Source organism: Pipistrellus hanaki (genome assembly GCF_964339955.1).
Source record: "Pipistrellus hanaki genome assembly, chromosome: 19".
Taxonomy (NCBI): domain Eukaryota; kingdom Metazoa; phylum Chordata; class Mammalia; order Chiroptera; family Vespertilionidae; genus Pipistrellus; species Pipistrellus hanaki.
In genome coordinates this window covers 4,077,968-4,097,213 of record NC_140521.1, presented here as the reverse complement: position 1 = coordinate 4,097,213, position 19,246 = coordinate 4,077,968, and the positions used below count along the sequence as shown (strand labels likewise).

Genomic DNA, 19,246 nt, shown 5'->3' with positions numbered 1-19,246 from the left:
TTAGGGCTAAAACCCAGAGACAAGCACCCTTTTCTCCACAATTGAACCCATTTAACATCATATCGAATGATCACTTTTAACATCATCTCCCTCCATCAAGGTCTATTTCTTCATCAGCCAGCACGTGGGAGGAGGTAGCGCGCAGGATGCTAAGAAGCAGAGAAGGGGTAAGGAGAGCCAGCGCCTGGTTCTGGCTCCCAGCAGGTCAGAGAGGAGCTGGGAGGATGGCAAACAAAGGAAAGGCACCCGAAAGCCAGGGAGGACCCGCCAGCTGCCAGCAGAGGATGTAGAAGAATTAGTCAGAACTGAAAGCACCCGACGCCAGCCAAGGAAATGTACTTTTCAAATTACGTTTAAAAGCAGAAAGTTCGTATTGCTACGGTGCATTGTGTTAAGATGATTTATGCTTAAATTTTAATTATCTGTACAATGGCCAGAGGCTTGGCTAGTGTTTCATTACATTTGAAGGAAAATGCTTTCTTTTTTCCTTTTCACTGAGTGTGACCTCACTGTGGGCATCATGCTCCCATTTTTGTTTTTCTTTCAAAACCTAAAATGTTACAGAGCCTTATGTGAGATGAACAGCAAATAGCACATTTCCTAAATTTCAGAGGGGTGCTCCATTAAGAAGGAAAGCATTCAGCCAATAAACATGCTGTAACTGAAGACGAATCCTGATTTGAATATAATAAAACATGAGGGGGAAGGAATTGTAGAAGATGAAGTTAATGGAGGCTGCAGGATTACCGGTACTTCTGTGGATCCTACACTTGTCCATTCCAACAGAGAAAAACACGCACCCCAAAATCCACAGCACAGAGCGTACGCAAGTGTCAGTGGGGTTAAAGGAAAAACCCCACTAAATACTACATATACATAAACCAAGAAACAACCAACTTAAGAAAAGTGAAATTGGTCTAAATTGTGGCCGGCATAAATTATTTCCATGTGGAGGTAAATTCACGGAGTGGGTGCCTCGCCCAGGAGGTGGCCCGAAGCATGACTATGGCCCCAGGGGAGGGGACAGTGTGAGGGGATGGGTGACAGGGACTTCTCGGACAATGCCCCCTCCTTCCTAAACCCAGCTCCACACCTGGGTGATGACGTCAGGTTTCCCACACCCGTCGGACATGGATGAATTAACTGAAGAACACGCAATAACGCTTTAAAACTTCCCTCTGGACCTAACTCATACACTGCCCCACAAAGTGTATTTTTGAGCCTTCACTTTCAGTGGTCGTCCACTGGATGCTGTTCTGCAATGCGGACTCTCAGAATTATACAGCGGAAATCAACCCGGAAGATAAATCTCACTTCACACATGAGGATGCCACAGTCCAACAAGGAGATGACATGGCTCACCCAGGAGTTCCACACAAGGCTTCTTATTCTTAGCCTCTGTCCTGGGCGCATCCTGACACCACACAGGAGAGGGGCAAAGAGTGTCCACAAGTGCCAGATAAGCAAAAGCACATTTCAAAAACACAGAAAAGGAGCAGCATCAGAAACCGAAGTGAATGTTCCTACAAGAAATGAATGTATGCATATAAAATACTACCTACATATACATATATCCCTAAAGCATTGTCTTTTCCCCCCCTCTCCGCTTTTTTCTCTGGAATATAAAGCAGCGGATATTAAAGATACACTGAAAATGTAACAAAACCCAATTATTAACAATAGCACCTTCCCCTTGACAGTTGAGAATAATGCGTCTTGTCAAAACTTGGGAATTTTTTGGTGCTTTTTTTTTTTGTTTTGTTAGTGCGAAGACGTAAATGTTTAATCAGCTGAATTAAGTAGCAAGATATTCAAAAGCAGGAGGCAGGTGTAGTTTGAACAACCCCAGTTTGGTATTTCCGTAACCAACATTTTATTTGTTGGAAGAGTATCTTATTTGCTGCGTTTTATTCTCCGGTATCTAGTTTGGTCTTTTCTGCTATTTGAAAACTGGCCGATTTATATCCGTTATCACAACAAACAAATATATTCTTTCATGTATGACAGTTTCCGCATAAAGAATGCAACCTCAGCTACCAATTATAGCTGCAAATGAGCAATAGTGTGGAATGAGACAGCCTGCTGGCTTTGTTAGTATTCCGTCTCCTCTGGGGTCCCATGGGGAAGGGAGGCTCTGATGAAGAGAAACCCTTGGCTCATGGTTTATTGTGCTTGCCACCAGCTGCAGACTTCTCATCTCATTAGTTCTTTCAGAATACAGTGGGTGAAGACAGCTGTAGCCTACTCGAGTCTTCAGCTCCTGGGTATTCTGAAGGCTGAATTTGCTATGCGCTCTCTGTAATCCTTGGGGGGAAAAAAAAGAAAGCAAATTCGCCAGGGCCAAGGAGATGTATTTGTACAATGAGTTTGAAAATCATGTTGAAAAGGAGAAAAATCTTATTGCTAAGGTGCATTGCGTTTAAAATTTTTTTATGATCCAATTTTTAATTATCTGTAGAATGCCCAGGGGCCTGGCCAGGATAAGGGCTTGGTAAAACCATCATTATCAAGTTAGGTGTGACGTCCCCAGACACTGCTCGCTCAGTTAATACCAGGGCCTGAACCGCAGAAAACACACCGGTATCAACATTACGTAGATTCGGATTAGTGTTAACACAACTCCATTTAATGGAAAACTCTTATTTAAGTAAAAAAAAAAAAAAAAGAAGGCAAGAAAGTCAAGACACCCTTTGGAGAGCACACAAAACATGGAAAATAAATGGATTACTGAGCCTCCAAGCCGGAGTCACGGAATACATTTATTCAATTCTTCCAAATACCTGTTTTCTGTCACCGGAATACAAAAGTTGTGCTGCCTCTTGGGTATGCATCTGTTACTCACTACAGCTCTCAACAGAAACTCTCAACAGAAACCAGATTCATTTTGAAGACAAAGAATATTAGTTTTATGAATCTGTAAGCAGAGTGGCTATCCCCCAAAACACAAGTGCAAAATCTGTGCCGAGCCAGCCTAAATATCCGTGAGTCCAGATTTAACTCATGACTATGAATGGGAAGCGAGAAGGTGAAGGGCAGGCTGGTAGGAGTGTCTTGACAGCTTGTGAAAAAAAATCAAAATAAACTCCAGACACCAGAAATTGCCTAAAGAACAATGAATGGGTTCCCACCGGTGAGGCTTAATGGAAATAAGGAAAAGTGTGCCCAAACACACCATTAACAACTCCTGGGCATCTGCTTATTAAAGAGCACCCCTTCCCCCTGCCCCCCACCCCCAAAAAAAGAGGAACAGTTCTACAGGGTCAACATAAAACTCGAGATATTAGGATTCTGCAGCCTGCCGTAAAGTGCTTCCCTTTAGCGTAGCATGATTAATTAGGTGTCTGTTCAAATAGCTCCAAGATAATCACTACGTTTAAAATGCACAGGTACTGCTGCTCAGTTTAGCCAAGCTTGTTTCCTCTAAGCACATCCTGAAAGTCAAGGCCAGGATGGGAGGAAGGCTGCGTTGAATTCGAAGGTAAATAGCAAACATCATTTATCAGCGCTGCCCTGCATTTCTCAGTATTGCGGCACCTAGAAAATAAGGGACTCCTGGATCCTTTCACCACTGACCCTAGTGCATAACTATCTGGAGATGACAAAATGCAAGCCAGACCCCAAAGGGGAAGCCTATTAATAATAAAAAAAAAAATGTTGGCATTACATTTTGCAGCAGCAAGGAACAGCGGTGTTAAGAGAAATAACATTTACTAACTTGTTTAAGAAACTCATTGGAACAGTTATTTCCAAATAAGCAGCTTTCTCTTCTATTTTTAATTACATCTCCCCAGTGACTCCTCACCGATTCAGGTTCCCACAGAGTGCCATTAATATAGTATAAGTAAATCTCATTAATTCAGGTCCTACCATCTTGGAATACATAATAATTTGGACAGGAGCTGGACTGAAGTTTATCTTTGCATGATCTATGAAAAAAGGATTTGCTACACAAATTAATAGAGTAACAAGATCTCAGGAGGGCTGTTTAAACAGTTCAGAAGTGTTTTAGAGCAATTCAGAAGCATTCATTTGCATATAATTATTATGCTAATTACAAATCATTCTTATCTATTCATTAAAGCAGATTCCCAAAGGACCACTAATTGTCAATAACTTGTTGGCCTAGTTTCTGTTACTGAATGTACCTCAGAGGAACAAAACTGCATTAAAAAATATTCTCTAATTCAGCCCTCTCATTAATCCTTACTGGCTTTCCACCAATGAATCCTAAAAGCTGAATGTTAAACTGCATTGAGGATTGAGAAATACAATCAGACCTGCACACCTGAACAGAACACTTTTTTATAATGTTTCTGATCTCACAGAGACCTGGGGAGGGGGGGGGCGGGTGGAGAGGGGTTAGCTTGGTAGATAGGGGGGCAGAAGCTGTCAACAGAGTTCTATGGTAAAAGGTGGCCCACAGCACAGCTAGGCTAAAGCTCAGCCAGGCCAATCACCTGCTCTTCCATTCTTTCTCATTTTATCCGTATCATAGCCAGAGCCCACCAACACTGTCATGTTTATCAAGGCAGACCTCCAAAGTCTTTGAAGGTTTACAAATTAATAGAGAGAGAAAGTTATGGGGATTTCATCTACGAGAAGAGGTTACAACCAAAAGCCATGTTCAACGTCCCAGGAGGAAAGCCAAATAGCGGATGGGCAGATGGAGCAAAAGGGAGAAAGTCCCTGAAGGCTAGGAAAGGGGGTCCTGGAAAGCCCAAGGCTGCTGGGGCTACTGGTCTGGATAAGGCTGTGTTTGTTGCAAAGATATTTGTTACTGTAACATTATACTTATTATTACTATATATTTATATATTTATTATAGCACTTTTAAAATGAAGGTAAACTCTCAACTCCAATGAAATAAGTCTCAACATATTAACAAGTCAATTTTGCTAAAGGTGCTTATTAAATATTATTTATTTTAATGCTAGCTGGTTTGGCTCAGTAGATAGAGTGTTGGCCTGTGGACTCAAGGATCCCGGGTTGAATTTCGGTCAAGGGCACATGCCCGAGCTGCGGGCTTAATCCCCAGTAGGGGGGTGTGCAGAGGCAGTCGATCAATGATTCCCTCTTATCATTGATGTTTCTATCTCTCTCTCTCTCTCCCTCCTCAATAAAAATATATTTAAAAAAGAAACAAAACATTATTTCAAAATTAAATCACATATGCCTGAAAAATATAAGTAACATGTTTAAGAAAGTTTTATTTGCCACAAAATGCATTTATTTCCTTAAATGAAAGTAGATAGTAGAACATAGTATAACAAATTCCTTACACTTAAATGGGGGGCGGGGTGTCCTATTTAAAATCCACAGGGTGAGCTCTCCCCAGTAAAATGTCCATGTTGGTTCATTATCTGGCTTTTGGACAAAGATGCTCCCAAGTTCCTGGGCCCCATGTAACCCAGAGCACTCATTTAGCCAACATCGAATAGGATATAACTGGGGGGAGAGGGGAGAGGGGAGCCGGGGGATTGAACATCATCCCTCCCCCCCCAAGCAAGAGCAAAATCCGATAAGAAGCACAGTTCTTGCTACTATCTTTGGAGAACTCACTTCAGAAGAGCTCTCCCGACACGCAGGCTAACACAACACTTTACTGCAAAAATGTGATGCCATTTACAGTTCATCACTGATAAGACTCAGGTACCCGAAGGGATCTCAGCCCAGAGCGCCTTGCCTACGAAAGAGTTTACATGGTTGAAAAAGTGAGTTCTTCATAAAAACGAATTATATGGAATTCACTTTAAGGAGCCGTTTACATGAATTGCTTTAAACGTATTTGCCACTAGCTGCTCACAAAAAAAAAATTTTCTAACTCATACCAGAAAGTTCCCCCCCCAGCCAGGAACTGGAGCAATTCCACTAACCATCCAGCCACTTCTACCTCCCTCCCTACTGTTCTATTTAAGTTATAATGGGTTCAAGGTCCTAGTGAAACTTTGTGCAAAATATACTCATACATACAGATTGTTAAGAGAAATTTATAAATCCTTGCTCAGACTTAAGCAAGCATGAAATAAGCAATATGTTATTACCCCACCAGAGGGCACTGCTCTCCAACTATGTCTTCAGATATGAGATTCTCTAACTCCACTCCTGGATGCAAATATTGTAAGGATTCTCAAAATATTTGACCATGTAAGGCAGCAGAAATGGAAAACATTTATACATTTTTTTAAAAAGATGCTAACATTTATTTATATCTTCTTTGAGGATGGGGGGTGGGGGGGAGAAAAACCTCTATACCTACTACAGAAAGGATCTTGACAATGGTTTGCTTCACAGCATAGCAAAGACAAATGCGAAGAGCGTTTGACAAGTGAACATTTCTTAAGCAAAAGCAAAATCTTTGCTACCTCAAAGCTTAATATTTGAGTTTTGCTTTGTTCCTGAGTTCAAGGAAGCTTCTATTACAAGTTAGGAGTTGGGTCACAATTCACGCTTTCATAAAGTTACGCACACACTTTAATAAAAATAAAAAAATAAAAACACAAACACCAGAGACGAGTTACAGACTTTTAAGATAGAAATGAATGCCTGGGCTCATCTTCATGGCAAAAGGAAGAGGCACTCTCCCGGACTGAGTGTCTGCTCAGAGCACTTGGCAACCGCGGGCTCTCCTCGGGCTTGCTGGGTCTCGGCCACAGACGTAATAAACAAAAGCTCTTTTCAGGGCTGAAGCCCGGGTAGCCACTGCACAGCTCCGAGAAGCAGAAAGCCCTTCTTAGGAAGTAAAAGGCAGCAGTTGGAACAAAAGTAACATCGAAAATGCAGCAGCAATTTGAAAGCTGCGAGAGAACAAACTAGACCATTTAAGGTTATCTACCGAAGGTTAATTCGCAAGACCTATTGGGTTCACCCATTAAAACAAGGTCATTTTCATAGCTCAAAAGCTGACAAATATTAACAATTACACAGTCTGATCTAACACTTAACTTTTTCCAGCCAGATCTCATCATGCTTTTAATTTTAAAGAGAGAAAAAAACCTAATCTTATAAAGATGATTTAGAAAGCACACTTCTTGAAAATTGTGAAGTTATTTCTGAAGGCAGTGCAGTAAAGCATATGTTGTCAAGACTATCTACTCAAATGTAGAACATCTGGGCACTGCCTCACAGAACTTCTGATCAAAAGAAAAGATATGCCCAATCCTTCCGAGAGCACAGAACACAGCACTGTGTAAGGTGTGACCACAACGTCATGCCTAAAAAACCAAACCGTTTCATCAGCTTTCCGAGGCTGACGTTTGGGGAAAGTATCTTTAAAAGGAGCAATAACTTTTAAGTGACACGCACTCATGATTTAAAACAATTAAAAAAGTGTCAGATTTTTCAGCTCTCAAATAATGGAATGGCAGTTCAAAAATGAAAACAGCTCAATGAATGGATAGGTGTCTTATGTGTTCACTCTCAGAAAATCAGGTACTGCTTCTAATATACAAAAAATGTGCACACACTTCAACAGCTGATAGCTCAAATCTGAAAATGAAATGTATTTTAATAAACACTGCCTTTATAATGATTTCATGTGTGTGTATCCATTTTTTGAGGACGCCCTATTATTTCTGCTCTCATCTAAAACGGGACCTTGTTCTCTCCACCAAAACACACTCACCAAACAAATGGATCATAATCAAAGAACTAGAAATAAAAAGCACAAACTATAAGAGCCAGTTCATTTCCTTTGACATCACAATCCTTAAAAAGGTGATTGTGACACTTATACACGTGGCTATGATATCATTGTAACTAACCTAGTTATTAATAGGAAAGGAGCAGAGGGAAGGCCAGATATTGTAGGCATGTTGCTTGGGCAGCTTCGCCATGGAAGCTACAACTCCCAACCAAAGGGAGAGAGAGGCGTGCCCAGTAAAGTTGGGGTGGCATATGGAAGGTGCTTGCTGTCAATCACACCTGAGAACAAAGGTCATTGGCTAGAATGGACAAGGCCACTGCAAGGGCGTGGAATTAGAGATATTTAATCCCCTAAAGACAAGAGTCCCCTTTCTTGTGCTCTCACTGCACTTAGGACTTGGGTGGCTCTGGGCTTGTAGGGCTCCCTTGCGTTAACCTGCATCCCACATGCAATGGGCTCATGGACCGCAGTTAACCCGGTGATGAATTGGATCCGGCTGCAATATGGAATGGAGACTCTGGACACCGGCTCTCATCCTCCCGTGGGGCCTCCGGAAACGCTTATAAGAACCCTACTTCCGCTGATAACAGGTAGATATATGTGTAGCTTAGATGACCCACCAATCCTATTATTGTCTTTTGATATCCAATTACTATACCTAATAAAGTACAAGATTTCAAGCCCTCCGCTCCAGTTAGCCTTTGAACACAGACTTTAGCTGCAGCCAGGAGCCCAGCCCAGCACTGACCGGCAGTTACCAGTTGTGAGGGGAAAACCCTTTGCAGGAGAGGCACTCAGCACAGCTGTACTACAGAAGCAACATTTGGAACAGACCAACTCCCAGGTCACTTAGAAACACTTTAACCGTTCACTGATTAAGGATCTTGCACTCTCTTCAGAGTGTTACAATTACTCCTTTATCTGGAAAAATAGTTACCATTCCGCCAAAGGGCAAATAGCAAGTTCCCATAAATGTTTGCTGAGTGGAGATGAGAGGCTGCAGGAGTGGTGTTCCCTGGAAGGACCCACATGGAAAACACACACCGTAGGGCCTCCACTCCTCCTATTATAACGGCACACATGCAAATTCCAATACATGCCACAGTTCAGCAGCAAATGCACAAGAGTTTCTAGCTTTTGTCTCTTCTTTTAGGAATACCATCTTCAGCGAAACAACACTACAGTTACAAAACTAGGCTGCTCTTAGTTATCAAATGTCCCACTTGGGAAAAACCTTTCATCATAAATTAGTACACCCCAACATGCTGAAACATGAGGGGGACATTCATTCCCTCTTTAAACTCGCTGCTTTTAATATTAAATAGGTCTGTATTTTTAATGTAAACCCCTCCCCCAACAATTTAATACTTTTGTGTCATTAATATTTGCTTATTAATGGCATTTAAAAAAATAGATATCGAGCTAGATCAATCCTTAACCTGTGGGCCTTACAAATTTGAATTAAACATTTCTGCCAAAAATAACCTTGGAAATCATAAGGTCACAGAGGATGCACTAGAGGAAACATATACGATAGAGGGAACGGATACAATCCTTTCTGGTTACACATAAATACCTAAAAATATGGTTCCAATTTCTTCCTTTAAAAAAAAAAAGCCCTGCTCATTTTCTTTCAAATTACTTCCAAAAACGAAGGTCTCTCTGATGTTAATCGTGTGTACACTTCAGCTTACACTTTAAAGAGTCCTCCTCTCCTGGGAAGTGACTTTTGTATACAAATCATGGAAAGCTACTTAGACAAAGTGCTGGAGATGATTAAAAGGGGCCAGATCCACATTTGTACCTTAGAGGAGAGCAGAAGCAGATGTCAACTGACTCATTTGTGTACATTTTGGAAAGGAGCTGAAGATAGGCATGTGCATTTCATCAGGACATTTGAGGAATTCGCGACTTTTTGTTGTGGTCATGTATTTACGGCAACTTTAGAAATTAAAAAAAAAGAACTTCAACTACATTCTGGTGTTCTGTGCTGGATACCTTGACTTCTATTACAATGTGATCTCAAACAACTTTTTCATCTGAAAGAAAGATACATGCTCATTTAGAAAGGACAGAATTTTTAGAATTGAAGTACATCATTATATCCTTCACCAGCTAAGATTAGTAAAATGAGGACCGAAAGTAGCATTTTGTTCATTTAATATTTGAACAAAAACGAGCTTCAATTCCTTCAAACTCCTCCCCGCCCCCTTTAGCACCACAGCTGGGGGAAAGCTGCACGTTCTCTTTGATCCATCCACCAAGCCTTTATTGAGAAGTCACTCCCCGTCAGGCTCAATGGCGAGCATCCTGCTAGGTCCCAGCAGCACAGAGAGGATGAGAACAGTACAGGTCAGGCCCCATAAGGGCGCTCAAAAGTCTTCTCAGGAGTGATCCCCGGGTTAGATTTGAAATGGGGAGAGGGTGGGAGCAAGGGGGTGTGTCCTGCTGGGTTGAACCCTTTGCTCTGTGGCTGCTTCCATGTCAAACAGGAGCCTTCTTTCTTAAAGGAATTAACATCTTACCACTTCACTACTGAGTCTTTCCTCTGAAACAGGGAATCTGTTTTGGTTGGTGGCCAAAAGACATTGGGTAGGAACATTGATGCAGAAATTCATGCATGTATGCAGAAATCCCAGATTGCTTAGCTTGTTTCATTAGGCAATGATGTGTCTTCTAGGAAATTCCAGAGAATCATGGCTATACTAACATACCACACTTTCTGTAAGTCATCAACAAACAACCCTAACTATATCACGTACTTAAATACACACAATTTCTCTGGCGTATTCCTCTGTAACACTGGGTCACACCGACAGATTTTTACAATAAACCTATTCCTAGAGTTATTGTGACCATGTTTCCTGTTCAATGATGTAAACATGTCAAAGCATCTCCCCCAGTATTCGGTTACACTGCAGGTCTAATCACATCCCTGCTATGCATGGTGAAGTACAGTTCATAAGCACATCCAAAAAAACCCCCAAAAAACCAGTAAGTCTATGACAGAGTGGTATACAAGCTGTCTGACACCAGCAACCCAGCAGAGAGTGAAGCCCTAAAAGTAATCAACAGTCACTCTGAATTAAAAGATGTAGGGCTGTTTGTATTAAATTCCTCTGCAGTGACAGAAAATCCCCACTAGGTGGGGGTAAAAGATCCAAGCTTTCCTTCCAACTTCTGGGTTTCTTGACCTCCCAACTATTTCACCTCTGTCCTGATTTCGAAGGACACTTGATTACTTATCTTCTCAAAACGACTAATTACCTATTTCTTTTAAAGCAAGTAATAAGAATGGAAAAAAATAGCTTAAGTTTTTAAGAAAATTAGCTCATTCGAGACAAATTAAGAGTTCATTGTAAACAAAATGAAAATCAATGAACTAAGTCATTCTGAGACTAAAATCTCCAGGAGTTAAGGTGTCATCATCTGAACTGTGAGATCAGCAGATCTTCCTATTGAAAACCTTCCTATTGAAATTCTACCGAGTTGGCCTATTCATAGTTACAAAGCTCCCAATTCTAGTGCCACTTAAATTCTTGAAGAGCAACTTTTAGGCACTACATAGTCACTGTTGGTAGACATACCTTAATCTGTTTCCACACCCACAGAACACTTGTTCTTGTCTCTGAAATCCTGCGGAATTCTGGGCCAAGCATAGGCCTGTGCCATCTGTGAACTATGCCAGGCTCTGGACCTATGCCTGGGGATTGTAAACCTCCTGAGGGCACTCTATCCATCATGGACAGCTACAGCAGGGCTATTCAGGCAGCACAGACTGTGCATCCACTAAATACCACTTTAGAATGTGCAAATATGATCTGGAAGCTTCCTTTTCCCCAACAGCTTGGATTAGAATTTACAAGGAACATAAACAAGGCAGACTCGAATGAACAAATTAACTCAGCAAAAACCGAGCCAGATCAGGTAAAACGAAAGGACGCCCAGGTGACCCAGGTGTTTTCCACAGAAGCCGATCCTAAGACAAACATTAACTAGACAAGGCCGAGCAGATGGGGTGGGAGGGGAAGGGAGTGGCGGGGCAGCTGTCTGTGCCAGCAGGGGGAGCAAACGAGACTGTGCGGAAGGAAAGGGGCAGACAGACCCTGCCTCCCTGGCCCGCAAAGGCTCCTGCCCGCCTCCTTGCTGGAATGCGTGCCAGGCCCTACAACTCCCCGTCACCACACATTTACAGGAAATATCCAGAACAGGTCAATCCAGAAGAGAGGTGAGTGGCAGCCAAAACGTGCGGGGAGAGAGGAGAGAGCGACTATTTATGGGTCCAGGGTGTCCATGTGGGACGATGAAAATGTCCCAGAACTGGATGGTGGTGATGGTTGGACAAGTCTGTGGATGTACTAAATGCCGCAGAACGACACATTTTTAAATGGTTAAAATGGTAAGTTTTGTAGTATGTGTATTTTATAATAAAAAAGGTACTGTGAATCCAATAAACTTAAAAAAAGTATATCTTACTAATTTCTTTTAAAAAAATATATTTTATTGATTTTTTACAGAGAGAAAGAGAGAGGGATAGAGCTACCGTGTTTCCCCGAAAATAAGACATCCTCTGAAAATAAGACCTAGCGCATAGAAAGATAAGACATCCCCTGAAAATAAGACCTAGTGCATCTTTGGGAGCAAAAATTAATATAAGACACTGTCTTATTTTCGGGGAAACAAGGTAGAAACATCGATGAGAGAAAAACATCGACCAGCTGCCTCTTGCATACCCACTACTGGGGATGTGCCCGCAACCAAGGTACATGCCCTTGACCGGAATCGAACCTGGGACCTTTCAGTCCGCAGGCCGACGCTCTATCCATTGAGCTAAACCAGTTTCAGCTAATTTCTAAAATGTAACTTGGAAAATAGGAGGTATGGAGACTGAAAAACACAATCACACTTACGTATATGAACACTGATTCTCCCCAGACAATGTGTGGTGTGAGCATAGATTCTCAGAACTTCTGTGCACCGCTAGCTAATAATGACAATAATGGCCAGCAGTTATTAAACGGGACACTGCTCTAAGTTCTCACATTTAGTCCTGTGAGGTAATTAGCCCCATTTTACACAGCTAGCACAGGCACGCAGGATGGGAGAGCCAGCAGGTAGCACAACCTCAGAATTTGAATCTGAAGCCCATCAAGTTTCAGGATGTATATTCTTAGTCACAGCTCCATGGACTCGCAATGCAGATCCTCCTCATTTGGCCCCTCCATCCTCTCTCTCACTGTTCACCCACAGACAGCCACCTGCTCAGCCTCTGCATGCGCAGTGCCTCCCCCTGAAGGCCCCTCTCCAGTGCTGTTGTCATGTGTCTGAGGCCAGCGCTGCCTTTCTTTCTCTCTGAAGGTTAAGCTGAGGAAGGAATGGGACTGAGGGCTCTACGACTCTTCATAATCCGCCTTCACTGTTCTCCCAAGTCCCGCGGGTGCCTATAAACACGGACTAACAACAAGGACAAAGAACTACTCGGCAAAACCAGAGCGGCCTTTTGCCCTGCTGAAGAACATGGAATGCAAATCTGTGAGCCACACTATCAGACCATCGGGTTTGGCCAGCACAACCTTTTCAAACTGACAGAACAACCTGAAGGACTTCCCCAGGCCACCCAATCCAGGGCCACCTGCTGCTCCGTGTTATCTAGTGACCTGCTGCGCCAGGCGTGTGAGCTGTCCCGACCTCGCCACTCACTGACTCACTCCTTACTCACTCCCAACGACTGTTCTTCCTATCACCCGGAAATCATGGCTGGAAACGATACTAAGAATAATAAAAGGGCAAAACAGACACTGTTTCAATAGAGCACACATTTTACTTCTGAGGATAAAAAAAGCCTTGTATGATTTCAAAGGCAGAAATAGCCCTGAAATTGAAATAACTTCAAATCACAGTTATTTATAACTAAAATATAAAATCTCCCACGACAAAGGTCCCACTTCCAATCAGGGTGGGGGCCCCAGCTGAATAGGCCCCAGCCTGGCAGAGGGTCCCTGCCTGCGTTCCGAACCGCGGTGATTTCTGAGAAAAGGACAGGTCTTTGTGTTAGAAGGCTCACATTTACACTTCTCCAGCAATGGGAGACCGTTAGTTGTTGAGCTGCTTCTGTTCAAGCCTATGACAACGCTCAAGCTCAGGGAAGAACACCGGAAATGCAGTGAAAGGCTAACTGAGACGCTGCGCTTCATGACAAAACGAGGTGTCACTCTTACGTCAAAGCTTTAGCTCTCTCCCGACTAGCAAGAAGGTTGTCTGAACGTGTGAAAAATCCACAGCTGGTCACTGCAACACCAAAGCAGCATGAAGTCTAGTATATGTAGTTAGTTGATATTGCAAATGTGGGGGAAAAAATACAAGGGCCTTAATTTGGAAGGGAGAGTTGTACAGGGGGTGGTTGTGAAATAAAGGTTTTAATACTCTTGAGAACAAGTTTTGTTATTAAGTCAAGAGCTTAAAGTGCAAATATTTATATCTAGTAAGAATCAAAATAAAAAGCTACACAACTGTTAAACTGAGGTGTTCTACCATCAACCATTGCTCACCAATGACAAGGTTAGGGTGACCCAAACTACTGAAAATTTGTATGTAAATGGAATGTTTGCTTTTTTAACTTTTTGTAAAATATTGTCCCCCCCCCCTCCCTCTCCCCCATGAAAACAAACCTCTGTATATCTCAGGTACACTGAGATTTCTTAAAGGGATCACTTATGCAAAGGTGAAATCCACACCAAAAAACCAATCACCTTCTCTCCTACGCTCTGATCTTTCTGATGTACAGTCCAGACCCAAGCTCCAGGCTCATTTCAGTGTGAAAATGGAGGCCATACGAGAAGTAAATAATTCTTAGATGTAAGAGGCAACAGGTTAAAATGTCACTGAGTAGTACATAGTACTTACTGCTGGTTCAACTTGACTTCGATCTGCAATATCTATATGGACAATTTCAACAGTTTTCCACGTGTTGGGATCTAAACCGTGTACCTAAAATTACGAAGAGAAATTAAACAAAACAAATGACAGACTACTCTTGCTAGGCAAACTATTATACTTACATATATCATCTTTATCTTGAGTCTCTCAGAGTACATTATAAGGGGGGAAAATCCAAATTGCTATATAATTAAACTAGTCTTTAGGGATGCAGAAATCTTTTATTATCCCTTGAAACCCCCAAAATAAGGGGGTGGGGGGAGGTTAGGATGCTGCCAAATTAACAAAAGTCTGTCAAAACATTTTCTGGTAGTCCTTAAAGATTATTTAGTTAACAAAATGTACCCGACCCATGTTTAACTCAAACAATACATGACAAAGTCCTTTTAATCTCCAAATTCCAGATAAACATAAAGTGACATTATAATTAAGATTTCAAAAACTCTGACTTTGATTATCCTAAAGCTATTCAGTTTCAGTATGATGTGAACTCCTCTATACTTCATGTTGTTCCATCCATTTCTGAAACTCCATCTATGAACCAATTAAGAGTTGTTTAAAAACTGCCAAAGATATAGCCATCCGAAAGCTGAAAGCAGATTAAGTCATACACAGACTAAAGATATCCAATCACCTCATTTCTTCTAGAAAGAAATGTGTACCAACTTGTAAATATCCGGGACTCGTCAACATTATTATAAATTATCCCGAGTACCTTCTCCTTCCTAGGCCCTTTCTCTGACATCAACCCTTATATCCCAGCAAAGTGGGATGGAGATGAAAATGAAAGCCATCATTTTTGCAATGGAGAGCAGCTCTGGCAAATACAGAGATGAAAAGGTAAAAGGAATCTGAAACCGAATGGCTGAGATTGATTTGGGGTTAGGAGTTGCTGATAAAAACAGCAACCTCACTTAAGTCCACTCAAGGGAAGGAGAATGATCAGGAAAACCCATTTGTTCCCGGTTGTTTGCTTGCCTCCCTGACAGACCCTGGGGTGGCCGGGTAATAATATAATGCAGGTGTCCTCACTTTGGTGATGACAAAATGGAATGGTATTCTCATTCCAAAGAAAAGTCCAGAGGTGAAAACTTACATTTTCTAATGTTCCCAAGTCTGGTTTGTGCCATGTTTCGATTTTAATGAAGAAATCATCTTTCATATATTCATTCTGCAGAAAACACAACAGTCAATGACAGTGAGCTTTCGCCGGTTCTTTGTAGAGCCTTCCCCGGTATAAGCATCCACGCCTTTGACTCTACAAGCCTGGTCCTCAGGTTATCGATAAAGAACCATTGGCTATCTATCCTTATAGGCTTGTCAAGGCCAACCAAATGCTACATGCTTTTAAATAATTGAAACAGCCCTACTTGTCATGCAGCATACAGGGCTAATATTAAAGAAGCTGTGAGCTTTGGTGAGCAAATCTGGCATTGGCAGGAAGCAAAATAAAGTAACAGGGAGACTTTGAGGTAAGGCTGGAGAGAGCATGTGGTTGAGCGCAGGATGCTGGGAGAAGCACAGAGGAGGAACCACGCAGCGATGGGCAGTTTTAATAAAAGTTGCAAATAAATGACCATGTAAAGCGAAGTCGAAAGATGAAGACACAGAAAACCATTTTACTCACCGTTACAACTGAGGCATCATGGACAGGGGGGCAATAAAAGGAGAAAAATGTCAGAATATTAATCAGAGTCAAAACAATCTGTCACAATATTTAATATTACAAGATCAAACTACCCGAGCATAAGATATTTAGTAGTTTACATCTGCAAAGCACAGTTTCTATACAAGTCACAGAGCAGCATACTTTAGATGATGGAGTCAATAATCCAATTTTAGAACTATGGTAGAAAGAAAAATGTCGCAAAAGCAAAAACATCATTTCTAATACCAATTTAGCAAACAACAAAAAACTTTTTCAGAAGGCTGCCATACCCCTCCCCTATCACGTGGCAATGTAAGTAAAATACTGTTAAAGCCACGCCAGGAGACACTTCTGCATGTGGACGGCCTTTCTTTATAGTTTCTCACAGGCATGTCTCACAGATACCGCGGGTTCAGTTTCAAACCACAGAGCCGGGAGGGTCCTGCCTTCACTGAATACAGCGAAGCGCAATAAAACGAGGTATGCTTCTGCTCCTTCCTCTCGCTCACCTCAAGGTGAGCCTGGACCGCAAGGTGCTGCCATCTAGGAATGAGCCCAGGCCCCTCACAAATCTCTGGGGGGTGCAGCCCAATGCAACCTCTCCTCTGCCCCAGACCCCACTAAAGGCCTTGCCCGGTGGCTCCCTTCTCACGGCTGTCCTCGGGGAATGGCTGCTGGGAACCAGGCTTACTTGTCCTACAGTAGGGATACGCGTTCCAGGCTTTCTCGTGAAATACCAGGGAGCCCTCGGGAGCAATCAATCTGACGAATCCAGGAACTTTGCTGTGAGGAGAGAAATAGTGGATATGTTTTCAACAGCGCCATCCCTGCCTGGTGGGCAGCTTTCACACTGCTTCAAAGAGTGCGGTCATCAGTGGTGATTATGTCCTAAGCTTCATGAGCTCAACAGTTTTCTCCTCGTTCCCAAAGTAATGCAGTGGAAAATGAATGTAAAAACATCAAAATAATTATATGTTTAACCACATGCAGTATTTTTTTAAAAAATAGAAGCAATTCTTTCTTATGAGCTTTTACCTATCTCTCTAAGAGTTTCAGGGGTCCTCAAACTTTTTAAAGTGGGGTCAGATCACGGTCCCTCAGAGAGCTGGAGGACCGGACTATATGAACTACTAATTCCTACTGTAACACCTTGGCTGCGCTCACTGCCCAAAAAACCTGGCGGGCAGGATCAGACTCCCCTGGGGGCTGCATGTTGCCCGCGGGCCGTAGTTTGAAGACCCCTGAGTTAGATGAAGCCATTCAACCTGTACATAGCACAACTCAGAGGTTCTCTGTGTAAAGACTACACTACACTGCCTCTTAATGCAAAACAAAACAAAACAAAACAAAACAAAACAAAACAACAACCCCAGAATAGGGGTATCCTTGAGTAAAAAGACTTTTCACACAGTTTACAGAATAAATCTAAAAAATTTATAAAAAATGAGATATGAAAGTATATCCAAGTGTCAAATTTTGTAGGTTTGGAAGATGCATGTCACTTGCTGCCTCAAGTATGGTCAGAGAAGGGTTAAATATGTAATATAGGATGAGGTTGTGCATATTCCTAAGATAATCAGAAAAGATCCCAAAAGATGAAACAGGCAAAAGATATCCAAACACATTACAAATAGAAAATACAACCGGTAAACAAATAAATGGATACATCAGTCTTATCGTCTTCAAAAAATGGAAATGAAATGACCACTTTAAACGATCATTTCATCATAAAAAAGCAGTTTCACATGTTCAGGCTTTTCACACAGATCGGATTCAAATCGCAACATCACTACTTGGAAGGTGTATGATCTTGGGCATTTTATTTGGCTCTCTGAACTTCATGCGTTGAATGGAGTTCTATTATCTACTCTGCAGGGTCGCTGAGAGGATTCAATCAGATAATATCTTGCAAGTGCCTCGCAAGGAGTGCTCAATAATGGTAGTTACCGCTTTTTAATTCTAAGCTGGCATGGCTCTGATACTTTCACAGGCCTTTCTTTACTTAATCCCCTAATAACACTGCGAGGTAAGCACTCATATAACCAACATTTAAGTAACTGCATGTCAGAACTATATCCTCCAGGCTGGGGGTGGCCGGGGAGAGGTCAATGACGGAAAAAGGAGACATATGTAATACTTTACACAATAAAGAATTTAAAAAAAAAAAAAACTGCCTGGTACTGGTACAAACAGATCTATCAATAGTTCATTTGGTCACTTAGAAAAAGGCAGAGGGGAAAAATGAATAATGATGCAAGCATTCCGCCAGGCCGCTCATGCTGCCGCTCTCAGTGGTCGCCCTCCCCCCTCCCCCAGGACTGGGGGGTCTCCCACAGGGCTGAGGACTGGGCACCGCCATCTTTGTGATGGAGTGATGGTTAATTTGCATATTACCCTTTTATGAGATAGGATGGCAATACAAGCTCGATTCCAAAGGCGTAAAGCGATTGCCTGCAGCTTTACATCCTTAAAAGATAATAATGAAGGAGGGCTCATTCTTTGAGCACTTACTCTTTTCAAATCTTGGAAAGACCCATGCAAGGGGGTAAAACTTCAGAAAAATGAAGCTGGGAGAACTGAAAATAATATCACATTAAAAGTCAACCAATATCTAGCAGTTAAATTATTTCTTCCTTTACTTAAAACCCCTTTAAATGTGGGAGAGGTCTAATCAGAGAATAATATAATACATTAGAGGCTTGGTGTACAATTTGTGCATGGGTGGGATCCGATTGGGCTGTGTGGGCCACGGGGAGGGGCCACAGGCTGTTGGCTGGCTGGCCCTACCCACAATCAGCATGGGGGGGGGGGGGGAGGAGGAGAAGGGCAATCGAGGGCGGGGCCAGCCAGGGAAGGGAGGTGGCACTGGCAGTTGGCCAGCTGACCCCACCCCCTGGTCTAACTCCAGGTCAAGAGGACAATTTGCATATTAGCCTTTTATTCGCTTAATCCTTTATTATATAGGATGTGGGTAATTAAAAAAATACAAACTCTAAGATCACTAATCTCTCTGAGAGTTT

The 19,246-nt window shown here is 42.2% G+C and overlaps 1 protein-coding gene across 2 annotated transcripts in view; it reads right to left on the bottom strand.

Annotated features, from left to right (window-relative positions):
* Positions 1 to 19,246, bottom strand: part of PITPNB (phosphatidylinositol transfer protein beta) — a 56,163-nt gene that overhangs the window by 20,635 nt on the left and 16,282 nt on the right. For both annotated transcript variants that reach the window (XM_084868226.1, XM_084868225.1), the window contains exons 4-7: positions 16,918 to 17,009; positions 16,206 to 16,213; positions 15,675 to 15,749; positions 14,546 to 14,629 (exon numbers count right to left, since the gene is read on the bottom strand). In XM_084868226.1, coding sequence (XP_084724352.1) covers positions 14,546 to 14,629; positions 15,675 to 15,749; positions 16,206 to 16,213; positions 16,918 to 17,009 — 259 coding nt within the window. The remainder of the gene's footprint in view (positions 1 to 14,545; positions 14,630 to 15,674; positions 15,750 to 16,205; positions 16,214 to 16,917; positions 17,010 to 19,246) is intronic.